At 36.8% G+C, this 19,554-nt stretch overlaps 1 protein-coding gene across 2 annotated transcripts in view; it reads right to left on the minus strand.

Annotated features, from left to right (window-relative positions):
• RIMS2 (regulating synaptic membrane exocytosis 2) overlaps positions 1–19,554 on the minus strand; it is a 581,950-nt gene that overhangs the window by 392,825 nt on the left and 169,571 nt on the right. For both annotated transcript variants that reach the window (XM_064588000.1, XM_064588001.1), the window contains exon 5: positions 18,172–18,482. In XM_064588000.1, the coding sequence (XP_064444070.1) occupies positions 18,172–18,482 (311 nt within the window). The remainder of the gene's footprint in view (positions 1–18,171; positions 18,483–19,554) is intronic.

The raw sequence follows: 19,554 nt of genomic DNA on the forward strand, positions 1-19,554 counted from the left end.
ATTGAATGTGCATAATTCAGTGGAAGTGGCACCAAACACACAGCCATCTTTGTTGCCTTTTTGTTTCGTCTGATATTCTAAAAAGTATAAAAAGAAATATCTAGGAATAAAGGTTATAAAGCTACTTGCTTCCAAGTTACTAAGATTCTTCCTTCTCCTAAGGCAACCATCAGAGCTTTACCTTTTCTAGTTCCTTAGTTCTTTATAATTAATCTCTTTCTTAACCATGCTTTGATTCCCTTCCTTTTTTTTAAGATTTCATTTATTTATTTATTTATTTATTTATTTATTTATTTATTTGACACAGAGAGAGAGCACAAGCAGGGGGAGCAGCAGGGAGAGGGAGAAGCAGGCTCCCCACTGAGCAGTGAGCCCAATGCGGAACTCGATCCCAGGACCCTGAGATCATGACCTGAGCCGAAGGCAGTTGCCCAACTGACTCAGTGTTCCCTTTGATTCCCTTTCTAAAATTATTTCCCTTGGTGTGCCTGAGTGGCTCAGTCCATTAAGCATCTGCCTTCAGTTCAGGTCATGATCCCAGAGTCCTGGGATTGAGCCCCACATCGGGCTCCCTGCTCAGCGGGGAGCCTGTTTCCCCTCCCTCTCTCTCTCTTCCTCTCAAATAAATAAATAAAATCTTTTTAAAAATAAAATTATTTCCCCTTATATATTTTTATCTTCTTTCTCTCATCTTCATGTTACTTGTCCCTCATTACATATCTCAGGTAAAGAATTAGAATAAGATCCCCATCAAAATACCATCCACTTTTTTCAAAGAAATGGAACAAATAATCCTAAAATTCGTATGGAACCAGAAAAGACCCCGCATAGCCAGAGGAATGTTGAAAAAGAAAACCAAAGCTGGCGGCATCACAATTCCGGACTTCCAGCTCTATTACAAAGCTGTCATCATCAAGACAGTGTGGTACTGGCACAAAAACAGGCACATAGATCAATGGAACAGAATAGAGAGCCCAGAAATGGACCCTCAACTCTATGGTCAACTAATCTTTGACAAAGCAGGAAAGACTGTCCAATGGAAAAAAGACAGTCTCTTCAACAAATGGTGTTGGGAAAATTGGATAGCCACATGCATAAGAATGAAACTGGACCATTTCCTTACACCACACACAAAAATAGACTCCAAATGGTTGAAAGACCTCAATGTGAGACAGGAGTCCATCAAAATCCTAAAGGAGAACACAGGCAGCAACCTCTTCGACCTCAGCCAAAGCAACTTCTTCCTAGAAACATCGCCAATGGCAAGGGAAGCAAGGGCAAAAATGAACTATTAGGACTTCATCAATATAAAAAGCTTTTGCACAGCAAAGGAAACAGTCAACAAAACCAAAAGACAACCGACAGAATGGGAAAAGATATTTGCAAATGACATATCAGATAAAGGGCTAGTATCCAAAATCTATAAAGAACTCATGAAACTCAACACCTGAAGAACAAAGAATCCAATCAAGAAATGGGCAGAAGACATGAACACACATTTTTCCAAAGAAGACATCCAAATGGCCAACAGACACATGAAAAAGTGCTCAATATTGCTTGGCATCAGGGAAATCCAAATCAAAACCTCAATGAGATACTACCTCACACCAGTCAGAATGGCTAAAATTAACAAGTCAGGAAACGACAGATGTTGGCGAGGATGCGGAGAAAGGGGACCCCTCCTACACTGTTGGTGGGAATGCAAGCTGGTGCAGCCACTCTGGAAAACAGTATGGAGGTTCCTCAAAAAGTCGAAAATAGAGCTACCATATGATCCAGCAATTGCACTACTGGGTATTTACCCCAAAGATACAAAAGTAGGGATCCGAAGGGGTACATGCACTCCGATGTTTATAGCAGCAATGTCCACAATAGCCAAACTGTGGAAAGAGCCAAGATGTCCATCGGCAGATGAATGGATAAAGAACATGTGGTATATATATATACAATGGAATATTATGCAGCCATCAAAAGGAATGAGATCTTGCCATTTGCAATGACGTGGATGGAACTGGAGGGTGTTATGTTGAGCGAAATAAGTCAATCAGAGAAAGACATGTATCATATGACCTCACTGATATGAGGAATTCTTAATCGCAGGAAACAAACTGAGGGTTGCTGGAGTGGGGGGTGGGGTGGGAGGGAGGGGGTGACTGGGTAATAGACACTGGGGAGGGTATGTGCTCTGGGAAGTGCTGTGAATTGTGCAAGACTGTTGAATCTCAGATCTGTACCTCTGAAACAAATAATGCAATATATGTTAAGAAAAAAAAAAAAAGAAGGTAGCAGGAGGGGAAGAATGAAGGGGGGGAAATCGGAGGGGTAGACGAACCATGAGAGACGATGGACTCTGAAAAACAAACTGAGGGTTCTAGAGGGGAGGGGGGTGGGAGGATGGGTTAGCCTAGTGATGGGTATTGAGGAGGGCACATCTGCATGGAACACTGGGTGTTATGCACAAACAATGAATCATGGAACACTACATCTAAAACTAATGATGTAGTGTATGGGGATTAACATAAGAATAAAAAAAAATTGGGTGCCTGGGTGGCTCAGTCATTAAGCGTCTGCCTTCGGCTCGGGTCGTGATCCCAGGGTCCTGGGATCAAGTCCCACATCGGGCTCCCTGCTCTGCGGGAAGCCTGCTTCTCCCTCTCCCACTCCCCCTGCTTGTGTTCCTGCTCTCGCTATGTCTCTCTCTGTCAAAAAAATAAATAAAATCTTTAAAAAAAAAAATAAAAGAATAAAAAAAATTAAAAAAAAAAAGAAACATAGGAGATGTGTAAAAAAGGTATAAGGAATGGGAATGCATTTTTGTCGAAGGTCAAAGAAGGTAATATTGTCCTAAATAAGATGGTTGTTTGGGGGGAAAGGTCTTGGGACAATATCTAAATGCAAAAGGAAGTTGTAGAAGGTTTGTGAAGGGAAATCTCTGAAAAGGAATTTTAGGTGTGGTCAGGACAGACGAAGGTTGAAATAAAAGGATTTTAAAAGTACAGTGGTATAAGATTGAAATTCTCTCTCTGTTCAAAAGACAAAGTTTTCTTGAATTAGTGGTCTGCTCTTAATAAGAAATTGTAAACAAACTTTTTTCCTCTTTTGTCTGCCCAGAAAACCAGTTTCTATGTTTTGTCATTCTCAGGTCTTTGATTACTTGGTTAAAACTTCTCAGTGGGTGCCTGCGTGGCTCAGTCAGTAGGCCTTTGGCTCAGCTCATGGTCCTGGAGTCTCAGATTGGAGTCCCCCATGGGGCTCTGCGCTCAGCCCAGCCTGAGTCTGCTTCTCCCTCAGACCTTCCCCCACTCTCTTGCTTTCTCTCTCTCTCTCTCAAATAAATAAAATCTTAAAAAAAAAAAAAAACCTCCTCAAAGAAAGGAGCTAAGTGTTGCTAGCAACTATATAACCCTACATATTTGCCTTTGGGATCTCTTATTGTCACCTTGGTTAAATAAAAATAATTAAGTTTTGTAATAAAAAAAAGAATTAGAATAAGATTTCATGAGAACTATGTCACAGTTTCAGAAAACAGCTCACAGAAATAGGCTACATAGTCCCTAAGTCGTATGTAATCCACAGTTAATAAATTCTAAATACAACTGATTTGGTTCTAGGTCCACTATCAGCATTCTATAAATATAAGCATCTCTGAATATATTGAAAAGAACCGTTGTTGAAAGGTTATGAAGAAAAATTCATTATTTCTAATCCAAATTCATAACAAATCTTAAACACTTAGTACCAATAAAATTTTAATGAAACTGGGACCCCTGGGTGGCTCAGTCAGTTAAGCATCTGCCTTCAGCTCAGGTCATGATCCCAGGGTTCTGGGATCGAGTCCTGCATCGGGCTCCTTGCTCAGTAGAGAACCTGCTTCTCCCTCTCCCTGCCACTCCCCCTGCTCATGTGTGCTCTCTCTCTTTCTCTTTCTGACAAATAAATGGATAAAATCTTTAAAAATTTCAATGAAACCGGCACTTAAAAATGTAGCAAATATAAGAATAGATCTTAAAAGTTCTCATCACAAGAAAAATATATATTATGTGAGGTGAAGGATTAACTAAACTTATTTTGATACTCATTTTACAATATACACATATATAAAATCAATATGTTGTACACAAACTAATACCATGTTACATGTCAACTGTATTCAATAAAACTGGAAAATTTTTTAAAGATAAAAAATTTTAATGTAGCGGGGCACCTGGGTGGCTCAGACGGTTAAGCGTCTGCCTTCGGCTCAGGTCATGATCCCAGGGTCCTGGGATCGAGTCCCGCATCGGGCTTCTTGCTCGGCGGGGAGCCTGCTTCTCCCTCTGCCTGCCTCTCCCCCCACTCGTTTTCTGTCTCTCTCTCTGACAAATAAATAAATAAAATCTTTAAAAATAAATAAATAAATAAATTCTTGTTTGTTAACATATAGTGTAATACTGGTTTCAGGTAAAAAGTACACAAATCTTAAGTGTCACACTGCAATAGCTATTGACAAATATACACAATTACTAATCCATATCTCTGTCGAGATACAGAACATTACTATCATTCCAGAAAGTTCCCACAAGGAAAACATTGTTATGATTTCTTCCTCTACCCATTTTTTGGTCTCTTTTTAAACTTTATATAAATGGAACCATATAATATGTACTCTTTAATGTCCGGCTTCTTTTACTCAGCACAATAGTTTTGAGACTTATCCATGTTTCTGTGCATGTAAATAGTTCCCTCATTTTATTTGAATATACCACAATTTGTTTATTCATTTTCCTGATTGATGGACATATGGAAAGTTTCCATTTCCGAACTACTAAGAATAAAGCTAATACAAACATTACTATATAAGTATTTTTATAGACATATGATTTCATTTTTCTTAGGTTAATACCCAGAAGTAGACTTACTGGGTCACAGGCTAAGTGTATATTTAGTTGGGTTTGTTTTTTTTTTTTTAAGATTTATTTATTTATTTGAGGGGGGTGGGGAGGGTGGAGAGGGAGAGAGAGAGAATCTCAAGCAGACTCCCCACTGAGCGCAAAGCCCAATGCCGGGCTCAATCTCATGACCTTGAGATCATGACCTGAGCCAAAACCAAGAGTCGGAGGCTTAACCGACTGAGTCACCCAGGCACCCCAATATGTATTTAGTTTTATAAGAAACTGTCAAAGACTTTTCCAAAACACTCGTACCATTTCACATGTTTTACACTCTCACCAGCAAAGAATTAGAATTCCAATTTGCTCTAAGTCCTCACAAATATTACGTGATACCAGCTTTTTGTTGTTCTAAATTGTAGCCTTCCTAGTGAGTGCATCAAACTATCTGCAGTCTTGATTTGCATCTCACAAATGACTAAAGACACCAGACATTTTTTCTTATGTTTATTAACCATTCATACATTTTCTTTTGTGAAGAGCTTATTCCAATTTTTTGCATTTGGGGGCTATTTTTATCGTTTAAATGTAAATGTTCATTATATCCCTTTTTAAGCTACACGTATTACAAATATTTTGTCTTGAAATTTCTTGAAATACAAATTGATTATACATTTTACTAAGAATGTCTTCTGATGAGCAGAAGTTCTTATTTTGATGAAGCCTGACTTGTCATTTTTTTCCATGATTAGTGTTTTCTGTGCCTAAGAAAACACTGCCTACCCTAAAGTCATGAAGATATTCTCCTCTAGTTCCTCCCAAAAGCTTTATAGTTTTAGCCTAAACAAAGGTCACAATAATTTTCCCCTATATTTTCTCTAGGAGTTTTTTACTTTTAGGTTTACATTTAGATTATGATCTATTTTCAGTTATGTTTATATGGTAAAAAAGTAAACCTCAAACTCCTTTTTTTTTTAGTGGGTATTCAATTGTTCCAGTACCATTTGCTAAAAAGACTATCCTTTCTTTACTGATTTGCCTTTGTACCTTTGTCAAAAATTAGTGTCAATACATGTGTGGGTCTATGTATAGGCTCTCCATTCTATTTCATTGATCTATTTGTGTTTATTTATGCCAATACTGCACTATTTTAATTACTGTAGATTTATCATGTCTTCAAATCACGGAGTGTTAGGTTTTCTATCTTCATTCTTTTTAAAAGCTGTTTTGGTTATTCCAAACACTTCTATATGAATTTAAGAATCTATTTTTATATACGGATTCAACCAGAGAGAAATGACATCTTAACAATATTTAGTCTTTTAATCCATGAACACGATATATTTCATTTATTCAGAACTTTTACTTCTTTCATCAGCATTTCATTGTTTTCAGCATACAGATCCCGTGCATATTTTGTCAGAGTTATATCTAAGTACTTCAATCAGTTGGTGCTAGTGAAAATATATTTCATATTTTTAAGCTCTTATAAATAATACTATTTTTTTTAAGATTTTATTTATTTGACAGAGAGAGAGACAGCCAGAGAGGGAACAGAAGCAGGGGGAGTGGGAGAGGGAGAAGCAGGCCTCCCGCAGAGCAGGGAGCCCAATGCGGGGCTCAATCCCAGGACCCTGGGATCATGACCTGAGCTGAAGGCAGATGTTTAACAACTGAGCCATCCAGGTGCCCCATAAATAATACTATTTTAAATTCCATTTTCAAGTTGTTCTTTGTTAGTATTTAAAAATACAAATGGTGGGGCGCCTGGGTGGCTCAGTCAGTTAAGCGTCTGCCTTCAGCTCAGATTGTGATCCCAGAGTCCTGGATCGAGCCCCACATCGGGCTCTCTGCTCAGCAGGGAGTCTGCTTCTCCCTCTGCCTGTCACTCTGCCTACTTGTGCGCACACTCTCTCTCTCTGTCAAATAAATAAATAAAATCTTTAAAAAAAAATACAAATGGTTATCTGATATTGACTTTATATCCTGCCACCTTGCTAAACTCACTTATTAGTTCTGATAGCATTCTTATAGACTCCTCTGATTTTTCTTATAAAGGCAGTCATGTTCTCTGTAAATTAAGAAAGTATTTCTTTTCAATCTGGATGCCTTTTATTTTATTTACTTATTTTAGTCTTATTTCATTCACTAGAAACTCCACTACAGTGTTGATTAGAAGTGGTGAAAATGGGCATCCTTGTTTTGTTTTTGATTTAAGGGGAAAGTATTCATTTTTCAAGAGTAGATGTGATATCAGCTGCAGAATCACCATTAATACATTTGATTGGGTTAAGGCAGTTCCTTTCTATTCCTAGTTTGCTGGGAGTTTTTATTAAAAATGGATGTTGGAGTTTGTCAAATGATTTTTCTGTATCTATTGAAATAATTTGATGTTTCTATTTTGTTAAAATGGTGAATTACCATGACTTTCAAATGTTAAACTAACTGTACATTCCTGAGATAAACCCCACTTGGTCATGATGTAGTATCCTTCTAATATCCTGATGGATTTAATTTGCTAAATTTGTTTCAAAATTTTGCATCTCTATATATGAGGGATGTTCATCTGTAGTTTGGTTTTGGTTTTGGTATCAGGATAATGTTAGCTAAGAGAAGGAGTTGGGAAGTATTCCCTCCTCTTTAATTTTCTGGAGGAGTTTATGTAGAAATGGCATTTTTTCCTTAAAAGTCTGTTAGGGCGCCTGGGTGGCTCAGTCGTTAAGTGTCTGCCTTCGGCTCAGGTCATGGTCCCAGGGTCCTGGGATCGAACCCCGCATCGGGCTCCCTGCTCAGCGGGAAGCCTGCTTTTCCCTCTCCCACTCCCCCTGCTTGTGTTCCCTCTCTCGCTGTGTCTTTCTCTGTCAAATAAATAAAAAAAATCTTTAGGAAAAAAAAAAAAAGTCTGTTAGAATTTACCAGTGATGCCATCAGGTCCATGGTTTTATTTGTGGGAAGGTTTTTAACCACAAATACAATCTCTTTAGTACATATAAGGTTATTTAAGCTATCAATTTCTTGGGCGAGCTTTGGTAATTTGTGTCTTTCAAGGAATTTGTCCAGTTCATCTAACTTGTCGATTTTGTAGGAAGAACGTTTTTCAAAATATCTCCTTTTTTAGCATGTTAATATCATTGAAGTCCATGGTGATGTCATCTCTCTTGTTCATGATACAGGGAATTTCTATCTTCTCTTTCTTTTCCCAATTAGTCTGTCTAGAGGTTTAGCGATCTTATTGATCTTCTCAAAGAATCAGCTTTTGGTGGGGCGCCTGGGTGGTTCAGTCGTTAGGCGTCTGCCTTCGGCGCAGGTCATGATCCCAGGGTCCTGGGATCGAGCCCCGCATCGGGCTCCCTGCTCGGCCAGGAGCCTGCTTCTCCCTCTCCCACTCCCCCTGCTTGTGTTCCCTCTCTCGCTGTCTCTCTCTCTGTCAAATAAATAAATAAAATCTATAAAAAAAAAAATCAGCTTTTGGCTTCATTTCTATTTTCTCTTTCACTGAGTTTTGCTCTCATTTTTATTGTTTTCTTTATTCTTCTTACTTGGGTTTAATTTACTTTTCTGTTTCTTAAGGTGGACGCTGAGATCAATGCTTTGAGATCTTTCCTATTTTCTAATATAGGTGCCTAGTGCTATAAATTCTGCCCTGAGTACCGCTTTAATGGCAGCCTACAAATTCTGTGCTGTGTTTTCATTTTAATTCATTTAATTAGTTAAAAATGTTTTCTATACTCTCTTTTGAAATCTTCTTTGATCATTACGTTATTTAAAAGTACATTATTTAGCTCCCAAATATTAGGAGATACTTTCATAGATCTTTCTATTACTGGTTTCTAATTTATTTCCATTGTGATCAGTGAATATATTTTGTATTACTTGGATTCCTTTCAATTTAATGAGGCTTGTTTAATGGCTAGAATATGGTCTATCCTGGTAACTGTTCTGTGTAAACCTAATAAGAATGAATATTCTGCTGTTGTTTAGTGGATTGTTCTATAAAGATCAGCTAGGTCACATTGTTTGATACAATTGCTCAAGTCTACTCTATCTTTGCTGATTTTCTGCATACTTGTTCTATTAGTTATTAAGACAAGAGTATCGAAATCTCCAACTACAATTGTGGATTTGCCTAATCTCTCCTTACAGTTTTATCAGTTTTTGCTTCATATATTTTGAAGGTCTGTTAATAGAGACATAAACATTTAAAATTTGTGTTCTCGGGTGCCTGGGTGGCTCAGTTGGTTAAGCGACTGCCTTCTGCTTAGGTCATGATCCCAGGGTCCTGGGATCGAGTCTCACATCAGGCTCCCTGCTCAGCAGGGCGTCTGCTTCTTCCTCCGACCCTCCCCCTCTCATGCTCTCTCTCTGTCTCATTCTTTCTCTCTCAAATAAATAAATAAAATCTTTAAAAATAAATAAATAAAATGTTTATGTTCTCTTGATTAACTGACCTTTTTCATTATGAAGCAACATTCTTCATTCCTGGTAATATTGTTTACTCTGATATCTACTTTGGTCTTAGTATAACCAGTCCAGCTTTCTTTCTGGCTTTATTAGTAGTTTTAGCATGATATATCTTTTCCATTCATTTACTTTTAACTGTATTTGTCTTTATATTTAAAATGTGTTTAACTGATAGTTACCAGTGGGGAGGGGGTGTGGAGAGGGGTTAAATAGGTGATGGGGATTAAGGAGTGCACTTGTTGCGATGAGCACTGGGAATTGTATGTAAGTGATGAATCACTAAATTCTACACCTGAAATTAATATTACACTGTATGTTAAATAATTGGAATTTAAATAAAAATTTGGAAAAAGAAAAAAAATTTGACCACTATTCCTTCAAATTTTTCTTAGTGCTCTTCATGCTCTCCTCTCCTTCAAGGACCACCCAGTTACATGTATATTAAATACTTGATACTATTCCATAACTAATGATGGTCTTTCACTTTTTAAATTATTTATTCATTTTTTATCCTGTATTTCATTTTGCATCATTTCTGTTGGTCTTCAATTCACTAATCCTTTCTTCCTTGGTACCTAATCTTCCATTATCTCCATTAAGTATATTTTAATTCTCATCTTTACAAGTTTAATTTGATTTTATTTTTCTATGTTACTTATTTCTACTTTTTTAAATTGTATGGGATACAATTATAATAACTATTTTTAAGTTCTTGCCTGCTAGTTCTAATATCTGTATCACTTCTGGGTTGACGTCCAGTGTCTAGTTTTACTGTCCCATTATTGATTGAGTTTTCCTGCTATTTTGTACCTGGTTATCTTTGATTGGATGTCAAACACTGTGAATTTTATCTTGTAGGGTACTGAATATTTTTGTATTCCTATAAATCTTCTTGAACTTCTGGGGGGCAGTTAAATTACTTGGAAACAGCCTGATCTTTTCAGGTTTTGCTTTTATGATTTGCTATTCTGTCCCACAGTAGTGCTCATTTTAGCATTAATTATTCCCCATTGCTGAGATAAAACTTTCTAAAATACTCTACACAATATTCCAGGAATCTTGAGGGTTTGTAGTCTGTCTGCTGGGAACAGACATTATTCTTGGTCCTATGTGAATGCAGGCCAGTGTTCCCTCTAATCATTTTGAGTGATTCTTTCCCTGGCCACAAATAGTTTCTTCACACACATGTGCCAATCGTTAGTCCACTGAATACACAAAAAGAACCCTCTTCAGATCTCCAGGGTATCTTTATGTTCATCTGTCTCCTCTCTGGTACTCTGTCTAGCAAACTACAGCTGCCTTGGTCTCCCCAAGCCCTCAGAACTGTCTCCTCAACACAGGAAGACATCTAGGCTCTGCCTATACTCCTCTCCCTGTGGAATAGCTTATAAACTCTCTCAAAGCAGGATGTTAGGGCAATCATGGGGCTCACTTTGTTCATTTTCCATCTCTCAGGTAGTACTCTCCTTTGTTGCCTAGTGCCCAATTTCCAAAAAACCACTGTTCCAAATATATTGTCTATTTTTTCAGATATCTCTGGCTGAAGGGTAAATCTAGGCCCTATTACTCCATCTATACTGGAAGCAAAAGTCTTAAGCGTGTATTTTAACTATTGCTTTTACTTTAATCAAATGTTACACAGCAAAGGAAACAATCAATGAAACTAAAAGGCAACCTACGGAATGGGAGAAGATATTTGCAAATGACATATCTGATAAAGGGTTAGTATCCAAAATATATGAAGAACTTATAAAACTCCATACCCCCCCTAAAAATAATCCAATTAAAAATGGGCAGAAAACATGAATGGATACCTTTCCAAAGAAAACATATGGATGGTCAACAGATATGAAAAAATGCTCAACATCACTCATCATCAGGGAAGTACAAATCAAAACTACAATGCGGTATCACCCATACCAATCAGAATGGCAAAAATCAACAACACAAGAAACAACAGGTGTTGGCAAGGAAGTGGAGAAAGGGGAACCCTCTTACACTCTTAGTGGGAATGCAAACTGGTGCAGCCACTCTGGAAAACAGTATGGAGTTTCCTGAAAAAGTTAAAAATAGAACTCTCCTATGATCCAGCAATAGCACTACTAGGTCTTATACCAAAGAACACAGAAAGAGTAATTCAAAAGGATACATGCACCCCAATGTTTATAGCAGCATTATCTACAGTAGCCAAATTATGGAAACAGCCCAAGTGTCCATCGACTGAAGAATGCATAACGAAGTTATGGTACACACACACACAGAGTGGAATATTACTCAGCCAGAAAAAAGAATGAAATCTTGCCATTTGCAACAACATGGATGGAGCTAGAGAGTATTATGCTAAGAGAAATAAGTTAGAGAAAGACAAATACTATATAATTTCACTCATATGTGGAACTTAAGAAACAAAACAAATGAGCAAAGGAGAAACGAGAGAGAGAAGGAGAGAGAGAGAGAGAGACAAACCAAGAAAGAGACTCTTAACTATAAAAAACAAACCAATGCTTAGGGGTGCCTGGGTGGCTCAGTCGTTAAGCGTCTGCCTTCGGCTCAGGTCATGATCCCAGGGTCCTGGGATCGAGCCCCGCATTGGACTCCCTGCTCAGTGGGAAGCCTGCTTCTCCCTCTCCCACTCCTCCTGCTTGTGTTCCCTCTCTTGCTGTGTCTCTCTCTGTCAAATAAATTTTAAAAATCTTTAAAAAAAAAAAAGAAAGAAAAAGAAAACAAACCGATGCTTACCAGAGGGAAAGTGGGTGGGGGGATGAGTAAATAGGTGATGGGGATTAAGGAGGGTGCTGGCTGTGATGAGCACCAGGTGTTGTAGGGAATCACTACATGGTACACCTGAAACTAATAATACACTGTATGTTAACTGAAATTTGAATCAAACTTTTTAATTAATTATTTAATGAAATGTCACAAAAGTAGTTGGTAGGTTATTAAGTATCAGACATAAGGAAATTATGGTGATTACCAAACTACTAAATTTTCATTATATTTTATTTGCCTTAAAACTTTACATTTTTATCCAAGATAATAACCTTATATTTTTATTACTCTCTTGTCATCAATTACACCTGGTAGCATGCTCACCATCTAACAGAATGCACTGAAATGTAATTGAGTCATGACATTTTTTTTAGTTTTCCACTCTCACCTAATTAAAATTCCAGAAAAAATGATAATAAAGTTTCTCAGTACTTCCATTAAGTGTCATTATTTAAGCAGTAAAAGGTAGAAACAAATACTTAAGAATCTGGGATGCCTATGAAATATTATTTGCGTTATGTTTCTTAAAATTCTTCATAGTCCATTAGAAGCAGTTAACTCTGTTACTTTTTCCTATTACTTCTTAATTTTTGTTTTGTAATAGAATAAGGAAGTAGGGAAAATAGAGTAAGAAATATTACAAAGTAATATAATTACAAGATCAGAGTCAAAATGTCCTTATTGGAGATTTAATCTAACATGTCAGATACATTCAGTTTTATATATGAATCATGGTGAAATTATCTGAGACATGTAGTAACAGATAATATCTAACTGAAATTTGATAAATGTCTGTTGAATAAGTGGATTCTAACAATGAGTTGTTACAATATGGAAGATAACCCTCTATTAATTGAACACAAGACTACCAGTTATAGGAAAGAAAAAAATAATGGAAGAGAATACTTTCAAGTTTATACCATGGCAGAGACCTTAAAATACAACAAAGCAAAGAATTTTACAACTGGAAGTCTTTTTGAGATCTTGCAGACTGCCTTTCTTATTTCAGAGATGAGACAATGGAGACACAAAGAAAAGGTATACATCTACAAATGATAATAGTAAAGAGAAGAAGTAAGAACAGTAACTATGCCTTCTGATTTCCAGTTTTCATCCCTTCACCAAACAAATTAGCCATAATATTTCTTACTTTTTAACTTCTCCCAATGTCCTAGGAAGTGCTAAATAAATACTAAAATTATACATAAAAGAAAAAAATTAACTGTTTCCTAAATTTTAACTACTTTTCAACTATGAAAATTATGAAGCATCCAACTTTTAAATAATTTCAAGTGTATAAAATGTCAACTAAATGTTGTAAGACAAATTTATTTTAGTTTTTATTTAGTTTTATTTTCTTAACAAAAATATAGTTTTTATTTTTTTTAAAGATTTTATTTATTTATTTGACAGAGAGAGAGAGAGCACAAGCAGGGGGAGCAGCAGAGGGAGAGGGAGAAGCAGGCTCCCCGCTGAGCAGGGAGCCAGATGTGGGGCTCGATCCCAGGGCCCTGGGATCATGACCTGAGCCGAAGGCAGACACTTAACCAACCAGGCCACCCAGGTGTCCCGAAAATTTAGTTTTTACATGGTTATTTCACCCACCCTCCTCTAGATCCCACCTTAGATTCCTTAACCCAGCGGTTCACATCCCTCCTCCAGCCCAAGGCCTCTCTGTAAAATAAATATTCTGTAACATCCCCTTTACTCTTTTGAAAATGAATCCAGAGGTAAAATGTCCTAACTATATATATATACTTATATGCTAAGAGAAGTAAGTTAGAGAAAGACAAATACTATATAATTTCACTCATGTGGAACTTAAGAAACAAAACAAATGAGCAAAGGAGAAATAGAGAGAGAGAGAATATAATATATATATGAGAATATAATATATATTATATATAAGGAATATTATATTATTATATTTTTATTTTATTTTATTATTATTATATATAATATATATATAACTTTTAAGATATATATATTCCTTACTGTATAATAATAGGGAAATAAGTAATTTATAAAAAATAGAACATATTTAAATAAGTAAATGCTCAGCCACAACATCATAATAAAGGAGTTAGGTGCTTGCAGCTACATGAATGTAGTCAATCTGCCACCAGGTAGCTAGCTGGTTTCCACCTTTGTCCTCCATTCAATAAATATGTCAGAACGGTATATTCAAATGAACGATTACGTCGCTTCTAAGAACCTTACATGTGCACTGAGTGGTATGCCTCTTGGTGGTAGAGCCAAAGAGGACAACCGCCATTGAGCTATTAAAGGCCAGTGGTGTTTCCCTCCCGAAGATCTTCTTAGATGCCCTGCTGCCTCACTACCGGCCTGCACGAGAAGTACTGGTATCACTTGGAAGCTTGTGAAAATACAGATTATCAAGTCCTACTTCAGAAGTACAGAATTCAAATCTATATTTTAACAAGGTCACCACATTATATGAGTGTAAATTAAAGGCTGGGAAGCCACTGGGCATTCCTGAGGGACATAACAAAGGGTAAGCAAACTGCACATAATTTTTTAAAAATGGTGATTTCAAAATTTATTCTGAAATAAAAAACATATTTGAAAACTTCTAACAATATTTTGCATCTAAACTGATGATAAACATATGCCATTGTTATGAATAAACTAATTAGGTAAATATTCATTAACTCAAAGCCAAGATCTAGGGCCAATTGATATTCATTCACTCAATAAATACTAAGCGTCCAAAACCTGTGAGGGAAGAAAAAAGTCATAAAACAGGTCAAAGCTCCTGTAGTTAAAGATTAAACTAAAACTCCTTAAAAGAAGAAAATGTAAAATACTTTTGTATCTGTCAAACACAATTCTAAGATCTATAGAGATTTAAATTAATTGAGCCAAAGCTTCTCTTCTTGAGAGCACTAGTTTCTGAATGATACTGAGGAAACAAATTACTAATAATACTTTAAACCGAAGTTATATTCCTTATCAGTAGCTCCATTTCACTGTCTAGCTCAAACTGCTAGAAGATCCATTCTGGTAAGGAAGGAGAGCGATGCGGAGAGAAAAAGAGAAAGAGAGAGAGACAGGGGACCCAGAGAAAAAAAGGAAGGAAAGAGGGAGGGAGAGCCTGGGAGAGGGACAGGGAGAAAGCAGAACAAGAAAACAGGCCTAAAATATGGAAAGAGCTCAGATGTCCATCCATAGATGAATGGATAAAGAAGATGTGGTATATCTACAAGAAAACAGGCTTAACTGAAATGATTTAAAGAGTAACAAAAAATGGGCAAAGAAAGCAGACCTATCAACAGAACAAGAGAACTAACTACTCTCTAGGGTAGGAGTTGGCCAACATTTTCTGCAAAGGGTCAGAGTAAATATTTTAGGCTATGAGAGCCATATAGTCCCTTAAAACTACCCAACCCTGGAGTTGTAGCTGAAAATAGCCAGGAAACACTAAGTAAATGAATAGTATGGGGTGTTCCAGGAAATCTTTATTTACAAAACACAGGAGGCAAGCCAGATGTGGCCTGGAGGCACAGTTTGCTGACCCCATGCTCTAGGAGAAAGAATTCCGTGGGTTCATAGATGCACACATGACAAATTGCTACAGAATCTACATTTAAAAATAATAAAACAAACGCTCTGTTTTTGCTTATGATAAGGGGAATTGAATTATTCTTGAAGAGAAAGTATTTTTCAAATAAAAGCTTTTACAAATAATAACCAATTCCATTTTCTAGGCATAACTACTAAATCTAAAACACTCTTCTTTCCTGACTAGAGTAATTCTTTTTTTTTTTTTTATTTGAGACAGAGAGAACGAGAGAGAGAGAGCACATGAGAGGGGGGAGAATCAGAGGCAGAAGCAGGCTCCCTGCCGAGCAGGGAGCCCGATGCGGGACTCGATCCAGGGACTCCAGGATCATGACCTGAGCCGAAGGCAGTCGCTTAACCAACTGAGCCACCCAAGCGCCCACTAGAGTAATTCTTATACACAAAAGGAGCTACTGGTTTGACTTATATGAGCTTCAGAAAGGAAGGATATACTTACAGAATACTTTGAGTCATTAAGGTACACACTTACTAGTAATGGCAGCCAAAGTCACCGGGCAAAAGAGAAGGGAAAAAAAAAAAAAGAACTACTATATCTTGCTTCCCCACAATGGATCAGATTCTACTGTTCATCCAGGCTAATCCTTTGTCAACAGAAGAGTTGAGAGATAATACTGAAAGAGATATATTTGTTCTCATCACCGCCATCTTCAAAGATTAGAGAGATGAATCTAGCTTCCTTACAAAGATGAATTAATCATTCATAAACTTGTTGGATTTATTTTTAACATCCACAACTTCCTGATGAAATGCATCCCAAAACTTCATAATCTATTACATGATCTAGTGTTTTAGTATTTCCTTTTATTCTTCCTAAACCATCTTTCTAAACTCCAAAGGAAACTATCTCATGTATCTATCTAGTTTTTGCAGAATGCATCTATGTTCGCATTATCCGTTTTACTTAGTCATTCATTCATTGAAAATCCTACCTCCACTGGTTATCATCTATTTTTTCACCCAAATTCATATACCGTGACCACTGTAGTTGCCATTTTACAGGCTTTATTGATTTCTAAAGTCCTCCCCACTCACACTGCCTCATCATTTACCAGTCCCTACACAGCACTGTCTCCTTACCATATTTGTAATACTCTGCCTGAGTGCTTTCTCTGGCCACAAGAACATGCTTGGCCAGTGAGTTCCAAAGAGTTAACACCCTCCGGAACAACCCCAGACCAATAACAAAGGAGAGATAGGGATAAATACCCCAATCTCCTTGCCCATTAGGTAGGATAACTCTGAGGCCATTGTACCCTGTCTCCCAGAAGTCTCAGTAAAATTGAGACACATTGGCCAAAAGAGGTAACCTGCTCTTGAATACACCTACTATTGTGTTTTTCTCTCTTAACCGAATCATTGCTCACTCCCCTATAGGTGGTGCCTGGGTCCGCCCTCCAAATAAACTATTTTGTCTGCTTAAGGTGGACCTCAATCGAAGATGGTCCTCTAAACTTAAAATTCTTGGGTTCCTGAGATTTTACACTGAGACATGTTCATGGTATTTCAGCCATGAAACCACCACTGTTTTGCCCAAAGATAGGATTACATTGTTTAACTTTTGCTAGTTTTCAAAAGAACTGGTGAAGTCATCATTTTATTATTCTCCTAAGACATAGCAATACATCGGGGTGACACTTTAGGCACTGTATAAAGTGACTTCCAATTATCTTACCTGTGATAAATGAATGCTCAGAACCCACCATCCTATTAGTATAATTTTAGGTTTGATTTTCCACAAATGCATGACTTTGGACTTATTCACACAGAAATTTATTGGCCACTTCTGGGTGACAGAAATAGTATAAAACAGATTTTTTTTTTAATTTGCAATTCAAATAGGAATGTGGTATAGAAAAATAATCTTCCCATGAAAATGTTTCATTCTCCCCTTCCAAAGGCAGGAAACATAGAACCATAAATACTATTTGTAAAAGTCTAACATTTTTAACACGAAGAAGCCCATGGAATTGATCCCAAATAGTAGTAACAGAGTTAGCCCACAGATAACAGCAAACTTGTGAAATCCTTTCATCGGGATCTACCTGCCTGGAAAACTACCTCATCCTTCAGCCCAAGGTGGAACTTTTAGAGACCTCAGTAACTTTTCCCATTCTCTTACCTCCCACTTCTGGCTAGTTCCTTCAATGCAACCTCTCTAAAATGTCTTAAAAGCATCTCTTCTTCATTCCCATGGCTCTTATCCCAGTCTGTCTTTCCTATGCCAATAGCCTTCTATCTAAATCCCCTGTTTTATTTCATTTCTTCCTTCTGGAAAATCAGAATAAACCTAAGATTGTTCAAACTTCTAAAAGCTCAAGTCCTGAACATCACTTCCGGCATTTATATATAACACATGGACATTGACATTACATTTAGACAACTTGTTGCCTAAACATTTCATATATTTTTATTTCTGTTTGGAATGAAGGTTAAAAATAATGTTTACCTAAAGATTAAACAAAATGTTTACCTGTCTGAAGCTATGTCACTGGCAATTTGGTGCTTCACTCCTGACCCATTTTTAATAGAATCCTGTCTTGTGAGCCCATGAGAGCGACTTTTCTCCACTGCAGGTACAGATAAGTCACCTGAGGGTCCTTGGAACTGGGCCTGCTCATGCACTTTTGCTTTCTTCTCCTGAGGCGCCTCCTCATTCCGCAGTCCTTGGAGAGCCTTCTGATCAGGTTGCTGTGGTGTATTAGATCCACTATTATAAAACCATGCTCCTGATTTAGTGAGGATTTCTTGTTGTTTTCGGCACAAATTACATACCCACATAACCTGCACACGAAGACAGAGGGAAGAAAAATTAGTGTCTCCAAAAGTTAAACACAAATCAAAAGAGAAGGCAGTTCAAACCAACAACAAAAAATCCTATGCTTATCCTTTCTGAAGTTAAAATACAATCCCAATTAACTGCTACCATTTATTATAGCACGTATCTTTTAATTTTGTCAGCATAATTATAATATAACAGGCAATGTTAACCAACAGCAGAAATACCAAACTAGAGTCCCAAATTACTGGTTGTTTATATGTATTCTTTAATTACTTTTTATTTAAATTAGGAGCATGGTGTAGTATAGGGAAAATGGATTTTGAGGCTAGACAGACTTAGGTTAAAACACCAACTCCAAGATTAGAAACTGTGCAACCTTGAACAAGGTGCTGAACCTTCATATCTATAAAACAGTTTCCTTAGTGATAAAATAGGGAAACTGGGATGATAGTACTATTTTTTCCTATATTGTTTTGAGAACTAAAGATTGGAAATAACTTATATAAAATGTCCAGCACAATGCTTGCTATATTTAGACTTCTAGTAGATGACCTACTAATAATTAGGTTAATCTTCTATCACCAATTAATTACATTATAAGCTTCTTGAAGGGGTATTTATTTCTTTTAAGTAGCTCTTAATGGCTAAAATAAAGCTAGGAACACTGTTGATCCTCAATATAAACCTATTAATTGCTCATAATTTATAAAGGATACTTGTTTTTTTTCCTTTTTGTGGTAAAAAAAATTTACCACTTTAACCATTTTTAAGTACACAGTTTGATGGTGCTAAGTATATTCACAGAGCAGTGAAACATATCTTCAAAACTTGTTCATTTTGCAAAACTCAAACTATACTCCTTAAACAGCAAATCCCCTTTCTGCCCACCCCCCACCCCTGGTAACCACCATTCTACACTTGATTTTTTAATAGATATGTTTTTCAGACTCCAGGAATCTAAGAATATTTTAACTACTATCTTTGTGACCACAAAACCTTCACCTTCTTCTAAGAAATCTTTTTTCAATTAATCAGAAAAAATAAAATTATATATTCATGAAATAAAAGGTGAGT

Source organism: Mirounga angustirostris, unplaced genomic scaffold (genome assembly GCF_029215605.1).
Source record: "Mirounga angustirostris isolate CCGP_5_RB_7025 unplaced genomic scaffold, mMirAng1.0.hap1 SCAF_4, whole genome shotgun sequence".
In the NCBI taxonomy this organism is placed as follows: domain Eukaryota; kingdom Metazoa; phylum Chordata; class Mammalia; order Carnivora; family Phocidae; genus Mirounga; species Mirounga angustirostris.